The sequence below is a fragment of the Lepidochelys kempii genome, chromosome 17, assembly GCF_965140285.1.
Source record: "Lepidochelys kempii isolate rLepKem1 chromosome 17, rLepKem1.hap1, whole genome shotgun sequence".
In the NCBI taxonomy this organism is placed as follows: Eukaryota; Metazoa; Chordata; order Testudines; family Cheloniidae; genus Lepidochelys; species Lepidochelys kempii.
Window position 1 is genome coordinate 10,670,487 of NC_136396.1, and position 21,080 is coordinate 10,691,566.

The 21,080-nt window shown below is 43.2% G+C and overlaps 1 protein-coding gene across 13 annotated transcripts in view; it reads left to right on the forward strand.

The window, feature by feature from the left end:
* The window catches only part of RAP1GAP2 (RAP1 GTPase activating protein 2), a 265,430-nt gene that overhangs the window by 126,582 nt on the left and 117,768 nt on the right, over positions 1–21,080 (forward strand). The window contains exon 1 of one of the 13 annotated variants that reach the window (XM_073315713.2): positions 12,919–13,261. The exons of 11 other annotated variants lie outside the window; for them this stretch is intronic. In XM_073315713.2, coding sequence (XP_073171814.1) covers positions 13,155–13,261 — 107 coding nt within the window. In that variant the 5' untranslated portion in view covers positions 12,919–13,154. Of the gene's footprint in view, positions 1–12,918; positions 13,262–21,080 lie in introns of those variants that run through there. One more of the 13 variants, XM_073315714.2, reaches the window with a different exon arrangement.

A 21,080-nucleotide genomic window follows, 5' to 3' on the forward strand; every position in this document is an offset into this window, starting at 1 on the left:
AAACAAAGATATACGGTAAATCCAATAGCAGTGTTGTGCCCATTCTCAACCTCTGGTTATTCTTTCTTCGTGATTAATCAAAACATACTGCGGAGTCTCTTTTTAAGCCTCTCTAACCACACAATGGGTGCACACATTACAGCCCAGGTCATTATCTGTTCATCTATTCTGTCTGTTTCACAGCAATTAAGGATGGCTTATCTCAAGTATTTGTCGATCTTCAGACATGACAGGCACTCACACGCAGTCCTGTTCTGTTTTCAGCAGCAGTGGCAACCCACTGACTGAGCTTTGGCTTTGTTGCAAAACAAAAGGTCAGTTGTTGTTGTTCATAAAGATTTTTGTCCTTTTTGTAGCAACTTTGATCTCTCTCCCCATTTGTTTCCTAGGAAGCTCGGGAATGGTACCAAAGAGATTAGACCAATGGGTCTGATTCAGCCCTGGAACATGAATGTAGTGCTTCGTAGCAAGTTTGAATATTGCCCAATGGCTTTGGGACAGGAACAGAGCTATTGAAACTGACCACTGGTCTGCCTAGTTTATCCTCTTATTTCTATCTACCGAGTACACATCTGGCCCTCATTATCAGAGTGTATGAGTACCTCATAGTCATTACTGCCTACGTCCTCCTAACTTCCTGTGAGGTAGGGAAGTATTGTTATCCCCTTTTTACTAGAAAGGAAACTGCAGCACAGAGAGACTAAGTGATTGCCCAAGGTCACACAGGGAATCGGTGGCAGAGTGAAGAACTAAACTCAGATCTCCCGAGTCCCAGTTCAGGGCCTTAACCACAAAACCATCCTTTCTTGAATGGAGGCCGCTGCTAGATGCTTCGAAAGAAAGCATAGACCTCCTATCATTTGCAAGAAGGTTTGACAAACAATGTTGCTAAGTTTGGGCAAGAGTGAGGCTAGTTTTGAGTGAACCTGGGGCTCCTATCCCAGTCAAGAATAACTTGTGGGTTTTGCATGTATTCTTGATGCAAAGATTTCCCCTGGACTCAGGGTTTGTGAACTCAAGCCAAAATGATGCACAAAACGTTCCCTTGAGCCCATGCAAACCAAAACACCGAGGTTGTCTCATCTTTATTTAGTGGGTCTCCTCTCCTGTCGAATGAAGGATGTTCAGAACCACCCAACTTGCTTTAGATGAACAGTTCTCTTCATTTTGCATAGCTGGACCCCTTTTTCTGTGTCTTGTCCCCCTTCCAGCTCAGCTGGGACCTTGCTGTGACCCTGGTTCCATTTAATAATATGATGAGAGCTTGATGACTGTGACTCCCTGACACCTGTTCACAAACCCCCTCCCTGGAGATTGCTATTCCATGATCTTAGACCTATCATATGAAAGTGGTCAATTGGATTTTTTGTCTCAAATTTGATTTTCAAAGCAATATAATAAAGTGATGAAATGTTAAGCTTTTTGGTGGCTTATGCCATTGGTCTTCCACAGTTTCACAGAGGAATAAAATCTGACATACTAAATTTGTGCATTTTATGGTCCACATGGAAGCAAATCATGGGCTAGTATGTCTTGAGCTGCAAGATTTCAGCCATAAAAATATTTGCTTTACAGTTTAACAGATTTACGCAGTGTAAAATTTATAGTCGCTCCTCTACATTTGATGTGTTTTTATAAACGACCTCATATTAAGAAAACAACTGAATCGTGTTTTTATTTTTGTTAACCAGCAAAGCTCTGGAGATGGGCATTTAAAACCATGTGGGACGAATTGTCAGTAATGACTTCTAAGCTTACTGTTATTTATTATTTGGGTACAACCTAAGAGCGCCATTCATAAACCAGAACTTCATTGTGTTAGGTACTGTGCAAACACAGAACAAATCTTATTCCTGAATTGTTGTGCATGCATCATTTGTGGCATTTTTGTGCAAATCATGATTGCGCAGTCAAACAAATATATGTGGGAAATATGGCTATTGAATATGAATATTGGCAATATGAATATTTCCCTAAAACCTTTCCTCACTTTCATACAGCTCTGCAAACAAGCCAGTACATTTTAGGCTTGAAGTATGTGAATTAAATTCATATTCTAATCTAGATATGGGCACAGGTTAGCAGATCACAGTAAAACCTAGTCTCCCCAGAGTCTTCAACTTGACATGCTAGCTCATGGGAAAGCTACAAGGTGCTTTGTTTTCATTGGTTTTTACACCATGTTAGCTAACTTGAGGTAAACACGTCTTCTATCCTAGTAAAGATTCAATGTAGGAGAGTTAGGCACCCAATTCAAAGGGATGTGGGTTCTCATTCCCTTAAGCTCACTTGAAAAATTCCACTCCCCATGCATAAGTATTTGGAGGGTCAGGCACTATGTGAAACATGCAAGTCAGTCTGAGACTGCAGTATCGAAGGGCCTGGTTTTTCTGTTGCCTTGACCTTGTATAATTATTTCCACCTGTCTGAAGTGAGCACAGAACACTGCTAGATCAGAATGTAAATAATTATACCCAGTGCAAACCCTGGAAAACCAGACCTATATTATTCTATGCATTGTATGGCTTACATAGAAATAAATGAAAATCAGTCTTTGATGGGTGCTTCGGTAATACCAAGAATGAAGTTTTGATCTGACTTTGTCACAAAGTGGCATTTCTCAGTATCTCTTTCTTAGGAAAGAGCAGCACTAAAGAAAATGCCAAGCTCTGCATAAATGAGCTTGGCATACGAATGATATTTTTATAATGGCACATAATGGTCCAAACCTAAAACGAGTTCTCCTTAACCCCTCTTAATTAAAATGGTTTTTTAGCTGCAAAACTGTTTTCTCCGAAACATAAATGTCAGGGCAGTTTTAACAGATGTTTACTTTTCATGCAGCAATTGCAGCCACATTTCCTCAAAGGTCATTTAATCATTAAAAAGATAATATTGTAAAACAATACACAAGGCTGCTCTCTTATGGGAGATATATTTTAGTGCATAGACTGGCTCTGTTCGAGGGCTAAGGTTATGCCATTGTTTCTTTTTTGTGCATCTATACAACTGTTGGTAAATGGGCTCTGGGCTAGTGGTCCCCACCCCCGGGCCATGCAAAGCATTGTCTCAAGCACTGTGTAGATCTCAATGTTCTTTACAAAGCAGGGAAGTATTTTGAGCCCCATTTTACAGATGGGGAAACTGAGGCACTGAGAAGCAAAGTGATTTGCTCAGGGTCACCCACCAGGATCTGGCAGAGTAGGGAATAGAAACTACCAGGTCTCCCAAGCCCCTGCTTATTGTGCTACCCACTGGATCATACTTCATACCATTTTATTGGATACAATCCTTGTTGGGGAATCTGGCCCAGTAGCGTTTTTTTTCTAGCTTTTTAGTTTTGGAGATCCGAACTCAGTTGAAAAACAAAAGGGAAAAGAGTCCAGTACGTTCAGTGAAGCCCCTAGTGGGTCACAGTACAAGAGCGCTGCAGAATCTGGCAAGATCTAGCACAGTTGGCGGACTCGGCAATGGATCAGCCGCTTTGCTGCAGGTTGGAACTGACGTTCTTTAGCACAATGCAAATTTGGTCAGTGCTGGCATTGGGCTCGGACTTGTCATAGCTGAATGCATGGGGGATGCTTTTCATACTATCTTTCTCGTGTATTCTTGGATGATATTAATACATCCTCCATGGATTCCAGTGAGCCATGATGTTTCAAAATCATGATACATTTGTGCTGGTTCCATTGACATTATATCAAGATTGAGACCTTCTTGCAGGCTTTGATTCAATGGCTATTGTCATCAGTGGGATTCTTTTCTCCTTTGATCAGGTCCTCAAACAGATGAAGTTGTGTTCTCCTTTGCATTCATTGCCACATTTATCCTGCAGTCAACCCATGGCAAGGAAATCATTTTGCTCACTAGTAGAGTGACTATTAATCAAGGACGAGGGAAAGGAAATGGGAAAATCCAGTTCATAAGGCGCATCATAAATATAAAGGGAAGGGTAAACACCTTTCTCTAGACAGTGCTACAAAATCCCTCCTGGCCAGAGGCAACATCCTGTTACCTGTAAAAGGTTAAGAAGCTCAGCTAACCTGGCTGGCACCTGACCCAAAGGACCAATATGGGGACAAGATATTTTCAAATCTGGTGGGGTGGGGTGGGGAGGCTTTTGTTGTGCTCTTTGTTTACGTGATGGTTCTCTCTTGGGACTGAGAGAGGCCAGACAGAAATCCAGCTTCTGCAACCCATCCTAATCTAAGTCTCCAATATTGCAACCAGTATAGGTAAGCCAGGCAAGGCGGATTAGTTTATCTTTTGTTTTATGTGAATTTTCCCTGTGTTAAGAGGGAGGTTTATTCCTGTTTTCTGTAACTTTCAGGTTTTGCCCAGAGGGGGATCCTCTGTGTTTTGAATCTGAATACCCTATAAAGTATTTTCCATCCTGATTTTACAGAGATGATTTTTACCTTTCTTTTTATTAATAAAATCCTTCTTTTAAGAACCTGACTGATTTTTCCATTGTTCCAAGATCCAGGGGTTTGGGTCTTTGATGATTTTGTAACCGATTGGTTAGGATATTATTCTCAAGTCTTCCCAGGAAAGGGGGTGTAGGGCTTGGGGGGCATATTTTGGAGGAAGATGTCTCCAAGTGGTCTCTTTCCCTGTTCTTTGTTTAAAATGTGTGGTGGTGGCAGCATACTGTTCAAGGACAAGGCAAAGTTTGTACCTTGGGGAAATTTTTAACCTAAGCTGGTAAGAATAAGCTTAGGGGGTCTTTCATGCGGGTCCCCACATCTGTACCCTAGAGTTCAGAGTGGGGAAGGAACCCTGACAAGGCACAATGCTATATAAATGGAAGCACTCTTGACAATATTCCTCTGATCTTCCATTTCTCAAGATTAGTTAAGACTTTCTAATATTGTCAGGGTGACTAAAGTAACACCATCCCTTCCCTTCCAAACATTAGAATGCTGTCCAGAACGATTTCCTCTTGACCATCACCAGGCTGGAAATTCCTGATAGGCAAGCTTAAGCGTTGCTCAAAGTGTTCTAACAGAGGTCTTACATGTACATACTGTACCACTGTGGCATTAGCGAGTGATAATGCAACATTAGGACTAGAGAGCTTGAAGGAAAGGCACAATTAAACTGTGCCTTGAACTCCTGCCAAAGGCTGAAATGTTTTTCATCCTTCATACAAGAGGGAGCCACTTTGGCATGGCAATGGAAATTCTAGGCACATATGTAAATCTATGACTTATAAACATTAGTAGATACACTACAGGTATAGCTGGGCAGGAAATGGTTTTGCCATTCTGTGATCATTTCTGAGAGTTTGAAAATTTTCCCCCCTTGAACTGGGACAAAGTCAAAATCTTAAATATTCATGAACCGAAAACTGATTTAAACAAGGTTTTGGGGTCAATCAAAACATTTTGTTTTAATAATTTCGAAGTGTTTTGCTTTGATTTTTACCCTTTTCTCCTATTAGTGTAAGTTCTGAAACAAGTTGTTTTGAATGGGAAAACTAGATTTTTTGGTTTTTTTTTGAAAATGTTGAAAAGTATGGTTGCAACATTTTCAAAATGTTTTTCATAATTTTTTTGTTGAGTCAGGAAATTCATTGAACACCATCCTTGTTCACAAACAGTTTTGGTTTTGATGAATTGATATTTTTCGCCAAAAAAAAAAAGGTCAGAAAATTCCCAACTACAAGCGATAGCAGGATTGAAAAACCAATGGTGCGACATACAAAAATGCTCCCTTTATTTTCTCCAGTTTACAAGGGGAAGAAACATAGTTAACAATGCTTTGCTTTATAGTATGGCTCAGTCGGTACCACTTTCCAAAATACCAGGCTGGAAGGTTTATAGTTTCCCCATATAACCAGATTTACAAAGGTATTGGGTAGGTGAGTTAGGCACTTAGGTGCCTAGTTGGATATACAAAAGCACCTATCTGCATCTTTAGGTGTCTAAATACCTTTGTAAATCTGGCCCTTGGGCTCATGCTCTGTGCTAGGACCAAGATGCAGTCTCAAGAAACGGCTGCTGCTCTGTGAGACGTGCTGTCCTTTGGCTATGTTTAAATAAATTCTCTTCTTATGCCCATGGTGGATGGGTAGGATAACCCTGCTGGCCAGCCAACATTAAATCACTCATAACACTGGTCCTAATATCTAAGGCTCTATGGCGAAAATTCCTCCTCCCTGCAGGGTCACAGCACCAAGGCCTATGCACCACTTATTTTGAGGGTTTAAGTGGCATTTAATTGGAGCATAAGGCCTTGATATGTTCCCCTGCACAGGGGAAGTTTCATGCCTATAGAAGTGGTTTTTATGGGGGAGAGGGTTAGTTTTAATTTTGGCACTGTGTGGAATGTTCTACTGAAGAAATGAGGGAGACTGTCCTTCATGGCAATGTGTCACATGGGATGCTGTAGCCAACAGCTCTTACTGCTTCCCTGGGAGGAAGTTACTACAGGAGATGGGGGTCGGGGGTGTATGGAATAATCTTTCAAGCAGAGAGGAACCCCATGCAGAGAGCTTCTGTAAGCGGAGTCTTCCCCCCCATGTTTCTGTCTGATATGCCCGATGCCAGAATGTGCACGTGGCTTGTATTTTAGAGCCATCTGCAGCCTGACACACATTCTCTTTTATGCACCTGCTTTCCTTTGTGAATCCAGTAGTCCATTTCACAGTCTGTTTGTCAAGCAGAAATCATTGCTCGGTGTGCATGATGTGCCATTTCTTTGGGAAGATGACTCACAATGAGCATGAGATGAGAGTGTGCGTTATAGAGGAGCGCAATGAGCCTCTACTGGGAAAGAGAGCAGAAACAGAAAATGATGTGGATACTTCAGCAAAGGATAAGACTGCCTGCCCTCTGCTACTCATCCTCCAGGCTTTCATAACTTACTTTACCTAGCTTCCCTAGAGGGCTTTCATCAGACTGCAGCAAACAAAAAATAACCGCTCATCTTCCTGTGGTACGTACCCATTTGCACAACCAAAGAGGGGCTCTTGTGACCAAAATCCCCCCAGATAAAATGTTGTCTTTGTGTATGAGCTATAATAGTGGACTCCCCAGCCTGGCCTTCCCAACAGTTACCTGCCTCACATGCTTAATGCATCAGTTTCAGCTAAGGTGAAATGCTATTTATTGTGTGACAGAATAAATAAACGGCCATTCTGAAGAAATGAAGCAAAGCCCCTGGGCCGTTGCCTTGCTGTGGTCCTGTTCACTTTCTGCTACAACCAGAGTCTGTGTTGACTCTCTGCTGGTTCTTTTCTCTGTTTAATGTTTTAGCCTCCGGCTAAGGATACAAGGACATATCCTCAAGATGTCTGCTCTTATATTTGCTGGCTTGGCCTCTGTTAAAACTAGCACTCCTTGTGATATGAATATGATCGCCTGCTGTATGAGAGTTGCCACTTATCCTGGCTGATGAAACTTCTACCTCTTCAAAACCCAAGAAGTGCTTGCATCTTCCAAATGAGATGTGTTGAACAGCCCACTGTTCAGACTGAAAGGGGCTTGAGGGGCTGGTTGGAGAGGATGCATTTCCTTCCATCCAGCAAAGATAATCTTTCCTCTTTGCATATGGCCAGATTTTTGCTGTCTGAGGTGCTTTTTTGGCTCTAAAATACCCTGGCTACTAAAGAAGAGCAAATATTTCTTGCCCTTGGCATCCCCACTAAATGGTGCATTGTTTAAAAACGTCCCCAGGAAGAGGAAAAACCCACTTACTCCCTTTCCCCTCCCTTGCTACAAACACTTTCACAGACCTAATGTCTGAGCTGCAACAGGAGAAACCATTGGACGAGGGGGTTGTTTCTTACCAAAGCAGTATTGTATTATTTTCTGTTGTTTCCGTTACGGTAGTGCCTTGAGTGGTTGTAGCCCAAATGAGATCAGGGTTCCTGGACTTTTTAGGTGCTGCACATGCACCTAGTAAGAGACAGCCCCTGCTCCAAAGATCTTACCATCTAAATAGATAAAAGCAGTCAAAGAGTGGAAGTGTTGTTACATGCATTTTACACAGGGGCAACCGAGGCAGAGCTTGAGGGTATGTCCACCCTGCAATTGGAGCTATGTTCTCAGCACATATAGACATACCCTGAACTAGCGTTCGTCTGGCTAGTGTGGGTACCAATAGCAGTAAACCCACAGCGGCACGGGCTAGTCACCTTAAGTACAAGCCCAACTGGGTATGTACTCAGGCAGCTGGCCCGTGCTATTGGTACCTGAGCTAGCTAGATTAAAGCTGGCTTGGGTATGGCTGTACATGCTGCAATCACACCTCCGAAAGCTGCGAAGACATATGCTAAGTGACTTCCCCGAGGCATCACGGGGAGTCGGTGCCAGAGATGGAGGCTGAACCCAGATCTCCTGTGTTCTAGTCCAGTGCCTTCACCAGAAGCCCAGCCTTCCTCCAAAGTGTCATTCTAGCTGCATTTGATCATATAAATTACAAATAGGCTGAAAATTAAGCCCCAAATAAATTGATTAGAGAAGAGACACGTTTGTCACATGTAGGTGGAAAGGAAAATATTAGCTAAGTGTATCTACCTAAGTGAATCTCCGTTTCCAAACATGAGAGAAATGAACATCTTCAGAAATCAATACAAAGCCACTTCAGCATAAAACATGAGAAGATTGATACTTAACTTGTCTCTGTGAGTGCACGTGGGAGGGTGGGGGGAAAATTGGCTCCGGAGGGAGAGACTCAATGAAATTCAAAGCTGCCTGTTTAGAGAGAGCGGTAAAAGGCTTAAAATCCAACTCCTGTCCCCCACCCCGTGAAAACTAACGAGGTGCCAGAGAACTGATATAATTTGGCATGAAAATGGGCTCTAATTTTTTTTTTTTTTTTTTTTTTTGCGACTGCCTCTCAGAAATTCATCAGGCTCTGATGCTTCCTGTGAAAGGGAGCAGCCAGATATTTTCAGCAAGAACAAAGGGATTAGTTGGACCAACAAAAGCTTGATTAAAAGGCTTCAGAGTGGAAGCTAAGTGCTTTCTGCAGTAAATGATGATTAAGATGGCATCAGGGTTTATTATATTTTCCCCTCCTCACTTGCCCAAGTTTCACGAGCTGCCATGGTGTCATGTTGCATTGTGACGCCTGCTTTGAAGAAATATTAGTCGTTCCAGCTTGTAACAGGGCTGGTTTTTCAGTGGGGCGGGCGGGGTCTCTGTATTTTCCCTATCCCGATGTATGTGAATTTAAATGAATGTGTCCTCAGTAGCTATTTGAAGTCATCGGTTCTGAACGACCTTTGCCCCACTACTTCATCTTTGTAGCGCCTGATCCAAAACTTGTTGAAATTTTCTCATGGACTTCAATGGGTTTTGAATCAGTCCCTTTAGACCATGATCTTGCAAAGACTTTTACACACATGTTTACCATTGACTTCAGTGGGACTGCACACAGACATACAGTTACACTCAGGCATAAATCTTTGTACAAGTGAGGTGGAAATACCATTACATGGCTACTTTGTTCTAGGGTTAAAATAAGTTCAGGGCACTGATGAACACATCTCCTTTATAGAGTTAGCTGTCTGACTAAACAGAGGCTGAGGGACAGGAATTCATTATAACAAAGATGAATTTTATGTTCTTTTTGGGGATGCTCTGTGGAAATAAAAATGTGATCATGTAACTGAAGACTAACAAAATGTGTGTATGCAAGAGGGCAGAGTTAAGGTTATACAGGCAACCTTAAGCATGGTACTTTTGGATGAGGATGATTTTTGGATAACTAAATATGGGAGAGCTGCAGACACAATAAGGAGCATATCAGGGTAATAAATATTTGTGGTGTGTATGTATAAGGATGGGGCATATCTGTTTCCTTCCATGCCCTCCTCCTATGGTTGCACTCATAATATCCATGTGACTTTTATAAAATTGTGCAAAATAGATGTCCCACACTAGAGGTGACTGCTGTTCCATTATGCTGGAATGAATTTCTGCTCATAACAGAGTGGCCCTAACCAGAGAAGCAGCAGTATCATAAGCCATAGTGTTTGGGGACCATGACTAGAGTATTGACGTGTATGTTCCTGTGGGTGGCTAGTGGTTGTAGACATAAAGCATGATCTCCTTCACTGAATACAATCCACCCACAGTGGAATTGCCAACTCCATTTTACACAGCACTGGGAGACGGAGTCAAAGTAGTGGTCTGAAGAGTGTTGGAGGAAAATAGATGGTGGCGAAGCCAGTTCAGAGGAGCAAGAGACGCGTACTCCACTGCTTTAAACGTTCTCGGCCTGTGCGAAAAACTGAGTGCAGAAGCTAAAATTGTGTAGAGGTGGCCAGGTGCATCCATCGCTTAATCAGAAGCTCAATCTGGGCTCAGTGTAGCAAGGGTCACATGTTCACATGGATGAGCTGTCCTTGAACGGCTGCTGAGATGTATCCAGGCACAGAAGACAGGTTTAAAAAAAGCCTACTTTTCTGCATCAGATTTTGTGTGTTCCTTTTTGAAGCCTATTTGATCCTGAGCAAACATATTTCTTGTGGACTTTGCCAGGAAAAACCCTCTGGTCTGTTAATGATTGACTCCCCCTCTTAGAGGGTTCCTAGGTAGCTTAGGATCATATTTCAGCCTCATGTCCCTGTCAAGACTCTAGTGTCACAGGGCAATTATTAGAGTTTATTGCTGGCTTCCCCCTGTTTATTCCTCTATTCTGGGGTAAGGGTTGTTTCTGAAGATCTGAGGATTGGAAGGAAGTGTCCTTGTCTTTTCACTGAAAACTCCAATATGAGCCTTTGTCCTATTTTGCTAGGGTGCACACGTTCCTCAGCACTTGGGGATGTGAAGGCAACTGGCTTCAAGAGGCCCATAGTATGGGGTCTACTGGGGTGACGCATTTGCACCACCAATTTCCCAAACTGCTCTGATGAACTAGTTGCTGGCGGAGACTGACTCTTTGTGGCAAAATAACACAGAAAGAACTCATTTGTTGACTGATACTGGCATAAATTTGTCCATCCTCCCACATATCTCCTTAGTAAAGAAAAGAGACTCTCCAGTGCCCATTCCTGACCTCCACATTCAAACAGAGATATCACTGCTCAAACTCTGTCTGGCAGTCTATGCGTGGCTTTGGGATTTGGGAATTCTTTAGGGGAAGAACACCAGTGTAGGCAGCCATTGTCCTTGCCCATAAGAACCTGGGGAAATAAGACAAGCTCTTAGTGTCCAATGAGAGCATACACTTCAGCTCTGATTCCCTATTGTTAACAAAGTGTTCCTACTCTTCATGCATTAAGACTAGACTGGATAAAGACTTAGAAAGTATACCATAGGGAACAGTTCTACACCACAGGGATTAGTTTTACACCGTCAGGGCAGGGGTGGACTAGATGATCTAATAGGGTTATTATAACTAAGATACTGTCTCTGAAGGAAAAGAGATACAGAACTATTGCTGTCTTTGGCCAGATGCTTATATTTTAGTCTTTCAGGAGGTTAGAATTTTTGCCTGCCTGCTATCTTACGGTACATGCCTTAAACCAAAGGACTGGGTTTTAGTTCCTCTTGCAATTAACGCGTTCCAAGTGATTTAACTGATCCTGTGTTTATTTCTAATGTGAGAATTAAACCAGCACGAATGGTAAGTGATATGGGAGGATGGAAGTGGTAGGGAGGGAGGAGAGAAGAGACCTGCTTGTTTTATCTCCATGGTAACATACTTTGAAAGGGAAAGGTGTTGATGCTTATGCTCTGGGGTAGATCATTTACAGTCTACTTAATAAAAAAACTGCAGCAAGGAATATAACATGGACTGTATGTAGAAGACTAGTGGGGCTACGTTTTCCGGCACCTGTTAACAGATGTGGTTCAGTAGACTTCTAGACAAAGTAGAAAATTTATTCATGTGGCATATTTTAAACACAACACAATGAGCTAGATTCTGGCATTATGCCAACTTAATTCAGCTGCGGGTCTGTCCCAGTACATAAAAGATTTAATGTCTTGAAAATACACTTTGTAATGTAAAAAAACCCAATTCTTCCTTTTCAGTTTTAAGGATGCTGTAATTAAGTTGACCATATTGAGGTTCTTATACAATCTGAATTTTACCCTTAACTGTACAAGGTATTTTCAGTGTGTGAAAATCTTCAGTGTGTGATTCATGGAGTTATTTTAGTTGCAACATTAGATCCCAACCATTAAAAATAAAATCCTTGTGCATTTTAATGTTCTTAAAATTCATCTAATCCCCAGCAGCAATCAGGAAATGACATTTGGGGGTGGGGGGGGGGGGTAAGAGATCCTTTACATTTAGTCCAAAAGCCATTGGTTAAAGCTGGTGCAGTGAATTGACAACCACTGTGTCAATAGATCCAAAACCCCATGGAAACTTAGTTTTGTTTAGACTGTAGATTTGGGTTTTGTTTTCTAGTAAAAAAATGACAAAAAAAAGGTAATTAATTACACCCACCTTTTAGTAATCTTTGTTTCCCCAGCATAAAATCAATGATGCTTTGAATGCCCTCTGCCTTCATAAAACACACACTGTGCACTCTCACACACACAAAAATATCCTCTTTGTTCAGAAAAATTGTAACAAGCAATAGCAGAGGAGAAAACCTGAAAGCTTTCCTCTGTGTGTGGGTCCCAGCTCCACGCAGTTCCGTTCAGTTTGCTTGCAGGTATCATCCAGCAAATTACAGGGCTGGATGAAAATGCTCAGTATGTTACTTCTGCATCTGCTTTGGTTTAATGCTCACTCTAAAACGTCGAAGAGAAGCCCCAACTTCGGTTCTTTCGGAGATATGGGTGGGGGGTGGATTGTGGTTGATGGCTGAACGCAGGCATGACAGATAGTCAAGAGCCGATGACCACATCTGAAGCTGGTACAGTTTTAAGTGATTTAATTGACTTGGAAATGCCACCCTTCTGTGTGCTGGCAGCTTAGCAACCCGGAGCAGAAGAGCAGCAGCAGAATCAGAGGCTGTAGTCAGCTAGGAAGGGGAGGCAGGTGACTTGAAGGTCGCTAGAGTAAGAGAAATCACCTGATTCAGGCAAGAGCTTTACCTATGAGGCAGGAGTAACAAGGCAGAGGGGAGAGGGAGAGAAGTGTGCGTGCTAGTGAGGGGAGGGAGGTTTGCACTTTTTAAAGCAGGTCTCTTGCCAAGGGTTGGGGATATTGGCAGCAGAGCCTGTGGAAGTGTCACCTTAACTATGTCACAACCGGCTGACAGGATGCATTCTAAAAGGGCAGGGATCCGAGCAGCTGTTGTCCTTATAGGGTTGTTGCACAAATCCAGAAAGCAAAATAAAGAAAAAAGGTAAAGCACGAGTTTATTCAGTCTTTTCTCTCTTGATTCAAGAAAAAGAACAGTCATTGCCACTACGGTATTGAAACGTTAGCTGAAATCTGGGGAAGGAGGGGGAATTGTGGAGCCCGCAGTCTGTCTATATTGTATCCATGATTGTATTTTATAGATTATATTCTTATGGGAATGTATATTTGTATGTGCTGACAATACTATTCCAAAGCAAAACAATAGACATGGTGGTAACACCTATGTGCTCAAAACCCTTTCCTAACGGTTAAAGATTTATGTGTGTGTATATTTAGAGAAAGAGAGAGAGATGAGACTGCTTCAGCCCCTCTAAGTTTACCTATTGACCCTAAACATTTTTTTATGGTATAAAGCCAGGACAGACTGTATTCTTCCCGGGATTGCAGTGTTTTGTAGAACTGATTTGACTCAGATTAACGGCTTTGTCTCTTTCCTGAAAAACAGTTAGCAAATGGTTTTCAGATTCGTTGACTAAGCTGTGGACTGTACTTTGTGTTCAACTTTGTGGTTTGGGGAAACAGTGTGTTTTGAATGGTGTGTTAGCTGTCATCTGATAGATACAGTTGCTGACTTTTTGGGATGTTAATGGGAATTTCTATTCTCTTCAAAGGTTTACAATGATTTGATTTACTTATGTCTTTATTCAGAGAGCTCTGTCTCCTTATGCAGTTTGTTCTGGCAACTTTCTTGTTAAAATAATATGTGCACTTAAATTTATGCAGTGTATATAATTTTTAGTCTAAAGTGGAGAGCAGACCATTATCGCTTCAATTTAGTAATCTTCATAGCGGTATTTAAACTTTTTTAAAAATTTTCATATAGAAAAATATAGGAAGGCAGAATGGAATCACTCAAAACTACATTTTAAAAACATGATAATCTGACAAATCCACAAAAGCAGAGCAACCCAGAGATCAGGCTGGGCTCACCCCAGCGTCCCTACCTGCTCTGAGTAACGTTTCACTTTGAACATTCCTGCAATGTGGTGCCTCAGAGACAATAGGCAGCAGGTTGACTTAGGGACAGAGTTTTGCTTTTGTGGATTTTAAGGGAGACGCTATGTATTGCCGAATGTTTTTTTTTTTCCCCCAGTCCTGGAGGCGTCGCTGGTTATACCATTAAAAACAATAGTTAAGACATATGTGACTTGGTGTTCTTGGGGCCTCTACCTGATCTGGAAATTACCAAATTGTGCTCACACTTGACCTGAGTCATCTTATTGCCGTGGTGCTTCTTTTTCTTCACTGTAACCCCTCCCTCCTGTTTTAGCATCTGCACTCATCACATCTAAAACTGGGGCTCACAGCTGCATTCTGTGCCGCTGGGCAGAGTAAGGAAGTCTGGAGGAGTTCTCCCCGTAGTCAGTGCTTGCAGGGATGGGATCACAGATTGTAACTTTTTTAGAGCATTCTTTTCTCTTTGAGACTCCCTGCACACTTTTTGGTACTGTAACAATAGCAATGGGCTCCTACAGAACCTTATGGAATAGTCCTGTAGAATTAAATAGAGAGCAATCCGCTTTCTGCAGGTGGGTTTCTTAAAACCATCCTATGGAATGTAATAGAGGGTTCTATCCCGGCTGTGGTCTGGTTAAAAAACAGCTTCTAAAAATATGTCATTCTCCAGTAAATCCTGTAGGGTTTGAGGGTTATTGTTTACAACTCGATTACATTCTTATACAACCCTTTCCTTTTAATCCTGATTAAATTCTAAAGGATGCTTCCATAAGAGGAATCGCATAAAGGTTGCTGAGTGTCTCCCGTAGCAATCCAGTGGGGTAAAAGCAATCTTTACTCTTGTACAGTACCAAGCAATTAGCAAATAATAATAGTCTCTTGGCCATTTAGGGCCAGATTTTCAGAAGAGTTCAGTATGTTGAGTACTACTCCTTGTGCATGGGAGGAGCTCCCCAGAAACATCTCCAAAGCCACCTCAGTGTCCCCTTTCAAATCCCTCTGTCATGATTAAAAAAAATTGACCATGGCTAGGCAGCCGTGCCGACTAGTATTGTCCCACTGTCACCTTGCACTCTCCCCACCTGTTGTGTATAATCTTATGCTTGGATTGTAAGCTCTTTTGGGCAGGGATTGTCTCAGCCAGGGGTCCGGGGACTCCTGGGGAGCCATGAGCAGGTTTCAGAGGGTCCGTCAAAACAAACCAGAGAGCAGGGCTGGCATTAGACTCGCTGGGGCAAAGGGCAAAAAGCCAAAGCCCGAGCCCAGCCATCCAGGGCTGAAAGCCGAAGCCCGAGCAACTTAGCTTTGCGGGGTCCCCTGTGGTGTGGGGCTCTGGGCAATTGCCCTGCTTGCTACCCCCTAACACCGACCCTGGCTTTTTAATCTACTGGAGATGCAGAAAAGCAGTTGTTGTGGCTCTGATTGAGCTAGTACGCTACAAATAGAGGCCGGCCAGCTGAATACACACGTAGGGTCCAGGGCAGGGAATTACTTGAGGTAGATAGTCCGTCCCGCTGTCTTTGCCACAGCGGCTGCAGGTCGAGCTCAATCAAACCTAGCGCACGTGCGTCTGGCTGAGCTGGAAATTACCCCTCCCACTTGAGTGTAGATGTCAGCTTTGTTCTATGGCCACGTGGTACCCTGGCCTTTACGGGCTACTGTAATGCAAATAAATAATAAGTGTTTAAATAGGAGCTGCTGGGTACTGAGCTCTTTTCAAAATCCAACCCTTTACTGTTTTTTAAAAAATGTGGTAAACAATCTTAATCCTTACATGGACTCAGAGACTGCACAGTTCAGTGTAAGTGAATTAAGCACAATGGGGCTACCTAAGGGCCCGGTCCGGCTCCCACTGAAATCGGTAAAGGCTCCCATTGAATTTAATGGGAGCTGGATCAGGCACAAGTGAATAAAGTCATTCACCTGCATAAGTATTTGCAGGATCAGGCCTTCAGCATGTTGTGTTTGATCATTAAGTTGATTTTTTTTTTTGGTGGGATGGTTACAAGAAGTGAAGCTGCAACCCACTGGGAAACTGGTGAATGACGAGAGAATATGCTTGAGCAGGTGTTAAGTGATGTCAAATGGTCTGTTCTCAAACTGTTGATACTGAAACCCCACTCTGAAATCAATGAGAATTTTGTCTACAGCATCAGGCCCAAAATGTCCCAGGAAAAAGATGGGAACTGAGCACTTTGAGGAAATCTGGCTTCAACTGTGGGTTTTGGGCACTTGAAGATGCGTCTCTCAGCTCTTCTGAAAATCTGGTCCATAAAAGGCATGCCTGCTTTTATAGTACCATGTCTAGCACAAACTCTTGCCTAGTTTAGCCCTCACTGAGGCTAACGGGAGTCTCAAGGGAAGAACAAGATCCCCCATGGCTGCTTTTTTATCTGCTATGGTTTGGTTTCTTGAGAGGGACTGCAAGTATTTCGGTGTACATGCTCTAGCTACACTGTTTAAATGTATGTAAGTTTCCAGTGCCATACAGTTGTGGTGTTAAAGCGAAGGTATTTTTTTAAACGTTCAGTCTTTGTTCTGCATTTGCCATTGAATTTCACTCCACATGAGCCGTATGCAAGTACATCAGGTTTGGTAGCAGATGCTGACTCCCTGGTGACCTGTGTCGCTGTACTTATTAGCAACCCACCAAAGTATAGTGCTGCAAATTGACTTCACTGAGCTTTCTTGCCGTAAGCCAGGTTTATGCTGACTTTGTTCCCACTGCCTTCCTTCCTGAAACAATCAATCCATTAGTCAATCCACACCAGTCCTGTTCATTTGGAAACCATCCTGGATGTCACTGTTGATCCTAAGTAAATGGCAAGTAATGTGTAGTAACAACTTGCACATTTACTTACTATTCCTCTTTGTGAATCCAAAACTCCTCCTGCCTCTGCTCAGTGCCCCAGAATCCAGCGTTGTGCCCTAGATTTTCTTTTTTACTAGGAAACTGGAAACGAGGCACACATTTTAGTGAGGGTAATTAACCACTGAAATAGTTTAGCAATGGAGGTGGCCAGTGCTCAATTTGTAATGAAAGAGGTGCCGGGGTTCAACTGATTAGGTGCGGGGGCTCAAGCAATTTTTTTTTTAGTTTCATAACTGATGCAGCAAGCCCAGAGGTGCTGGGGCTACGAACTGCCAAGCCTAGGGGTGCCCCGGGGGCTCAGCCCTGGCAAGTCCTGGCACAAATTAAGCACTGGATGTGGTAGATTTTCTGTCAACTCCCCTTCTTCTTCTATCTAGCCTATCTCTTATGCGTGTGGAGTCGGCTCTTCAAGCCCTTCTCCATCCCAGTCTGTCTTGAAGGAGTTTCTCAGAAACTCCGCAGCTAATCACATAATTGTGTATGACATCCATCCACTTAGTTTTGGGTCTTCCAACCTTTCTTTTACCCTCCACTGACTCTCTGTTACCCTAAGTCTTTAAATCAAGACTGATCTTTAAATCAAGTCTTTAAGTCAAGACTTTAAATCAATCCATTAACTTCAGTGGGGCCAGGGTCATCTTGGGTGTCTTTCTGAAAGATGCTTTATTTCATGTTGGCTCAATGCAGGGGTGACTGGTTGAGGATCCATGGCCTATGTTATGCAGAGGTTCAGATTAGATCAGTGGTTTTCAACCAGGGGTACGCATAGCCCTGGGGGTACACAGAGACCTTCCAGGGGGTACATCAACTCATCTAGATACTTGCCTAGGTTTACAACAGGCTACATGAAAAAGCACTAATGAAATCAGTACAAACTAAAATTTCATACAGCCAATGACTTGTTTATGGTGCTCTATATACTATACTCTGAAATGTAAGTACAATATTTATATTCCAATGGATTTATTTTATAATTATGTGGTCAAAATGAGAAAGTCAGCAATTGTTCAGTAATAGCACGCTGTGCCACTTTTGTATTTTTATGTCTCATTTTGTAAACAAGTAGTTTTTAAATAAGGTGAAACTTGGGGGTACACAAGACAAATCAGACTCCTGAAAGGGGTACAGTACTCTGGAAAGATTGAGAGCCACTGGACTAGATGATCATAATGATCCCTTTCGGCCATACTGTCCATTATTCTGTGAATGCTTCATCTTAACAATTATGAAAGTTTGATTTTTTTTTTTACTGGTTCTAATATTAGATTATAAAACAAGACCTGTCAATAATAAGAATCTATTCCCACCATTAGCCACATGTTAAGACTGCAAGCCGTCCTTAGTTTAAGGATTTACTACGTAGAGCACTGTGTGTGTGTGTGTGTGTGTGTGTAAATACAGGGGTACTAGAACAGTTTTTATAGTGGGGGTGCTGAGAGCCATTGAACCAAACTGTAAACCCAGTGTATGATGGAAACCACTTCAAGCCAGGGGGTGTGGCTGCACCCCTAGTTCCAGTACCTCTGTGTGTGTGTGTATATATATGAAGGAAAAAGTTAGCTACTTTCAAGTTACCTTTGGCGTAATATCTGGTTCTGTGTGATCCATTCAGTGACCGATAAAAACAACAGTACCTGCAATAATGCATGTTCGAATGCAGGGCTCTGTGAACTGTATTGAACAATGTTTATCCTCTGTACAGAGAGGTAATGAAAGCTAAACTCATTTGCAGTTAAAAGTCACCTTGCTCATCGTTGTGCTTTGGTTCTTCCTTTTGTGAATTATACATTGGAGAAAGCTTTGTATAGACGGATTTAAACTGTTAATTTGCAGATGCAGCATTCCGTCCAAGAAAGGCTAGACCAAAAGATGCCATTCTGTGTCTTTGCTGACTCATGCTTCAGTACGTGCAAGTTACTTTAAGATAGGGCAAAATCCCGAGACCAGTGCATAGCCGGAGTAGCTGAACTGCACGAACAATGGAAGGAATTGTCCAACAGAGGGGAGCTGCTCTGCAGCCACTTAGATCCTCTGCATTGCACTAGCACAGGGGTGGGCAAACTACGGCCCGTGGTCACATCCGGCCCTCCAGTTGGTTTAATCCAGCCCTCGAGCTCCTGCTGTGGAGAGGGGTCTGCGGCTTGCCCTGCTCCCATGTTCCATCCATGGAGTGGGGTCGGAGGCCACTCCGTGAGTGTGTGGAGGCTCCCACAAGCAGCAGCATGTCCCCCCTCCAGGCTCCTATGTTTAGGAGCAGCCAGGGGGCTGCGTGCACTGCCCCCACCCCAAGCACCGCCCCCGCAGCTCCCATTGGCTGGGAACTGCAGCTAATGGGAGCTGCAGGGGCAGCGCCTGCGGATGGGGCAGCACGCAGAGCCACCTGGCCACACCTCTGCATAGGAGCTGGAGAGGGGACATGCCGCTGCTTCCAGGAGGTGCTTCAGGTAAGCGCCGCCCAAAGCCTGCCCCCCTGCCCCCTCCCGTGCCCCAACCCCCATTATGGAGCCCCCTCCCACACCCTGAACTTCTCATTTCTGGACCCACCTCAGGGCCTGCACCCCCAGCCGGAGCCCTCATCCCCCATGCTCCAGCCCTCTGCCCCAGCTCTGATCCCCCTCCTGCCCTCTGAACCCCGTGGTCCCAGCCCGAAGCACCCTCCTACACCCAAATCCCTCATCCCCAGCCCCACCCAGAGCCCTCACCCCCTCCTGTACCCCAACCCCAATTTTGTGAGCATTCATGGTCCACCATACAATTTCCGTACCCAGATGTGGCCCTCGGGCCAAAAAGTTTGCTTACCCCTGGACTAGCAACTCTGGCTCTTGAGCACAACTTGTGTAGAATCATAGGACTGGAAGGGAACCTTGAGAGGTCATCTAGTTCAGTCCCCTGCACTCATGGCATGACAAAGTATTATCTAGACCATCCCTGACAGGTATTGGAGGAAAAGAGCAGTGGTTCTAGTGATAGTGGCTGAAATCCTAGCCCGGTTGAAGTCAATGGGGCTAGGATTTCACCTAGTGTCAGTCCTCCATCCCTGCCAATGTGAATCTTTCTTCCCCAAACCCGTTCCAAGGAAGCACTTGATGCTGCGAGTAATTCCATCGGTTTCAGCAGGGGCTATTCCTGGAGCAAGATTCTGCTCAGTGTGAGTAATGGTGGTAGCACTGGGATGATAGTATCATAAGAGACGCTTTTGGTTCACACTGTCCAAAAAGAACCTGTGTGGTGCAGGGAGAATCCCCAAAGCATCGGTTTCAGTCAGATGCTTATTCAAAGTTTGGCCTATATCAGGAATTCAAGCCTTCAAGGGTACCCTTAGCTTCTCTTGAGGTTCACTGTATGACAAAGGCTACCCAATTCCACCTCCTCTTCCAGACACACTGTATGTTCTATATGCATCTCTTCATGACGAGTGAGTACTCAGGTCCTCATCCAGACTAATCCTTTTCAAGTCAAACAGAGGGTGGTCTCAGGTGCTCGAGATTAGGGTTTTATGGAAGACCTACAGGTGAAATCACTCATGGAGGATTTCTGCCCTCTGCTTCTATTTTGTTCTAGTCTATCCTAGATCTTACACTCATCCCCATGGAATCTAGGTGCTTATATATGTGGTTTGTTTATTCCAATTCCAACCAATTGACAAAAGTTCTGAATATGCATGACTGCATAATTTGGGCGTTAAGGTTCAAAACTTTCCAAGCTGACCTGGTAAAAATGTTTCAAATTGTTGAATTTTCAGCAAAAATGTTTTCACTATAAATTTTTGATCAACCAGCTTATAGACAGGGCAATTTGCTTTTGAAATGTTAAGTTTTTTTCTGAAATTTTGATTATTTTTTTATTTTGACTTTTTTCCCCTTGCATTTTTTGACTAGTTCTATTCAGAAGATACAGGAACCAGAACCTAGAATTGTTTTGCTATAATGAGGGTTTAAAAGCATATAGGTAGGACCATTCTGCAAATACTCAT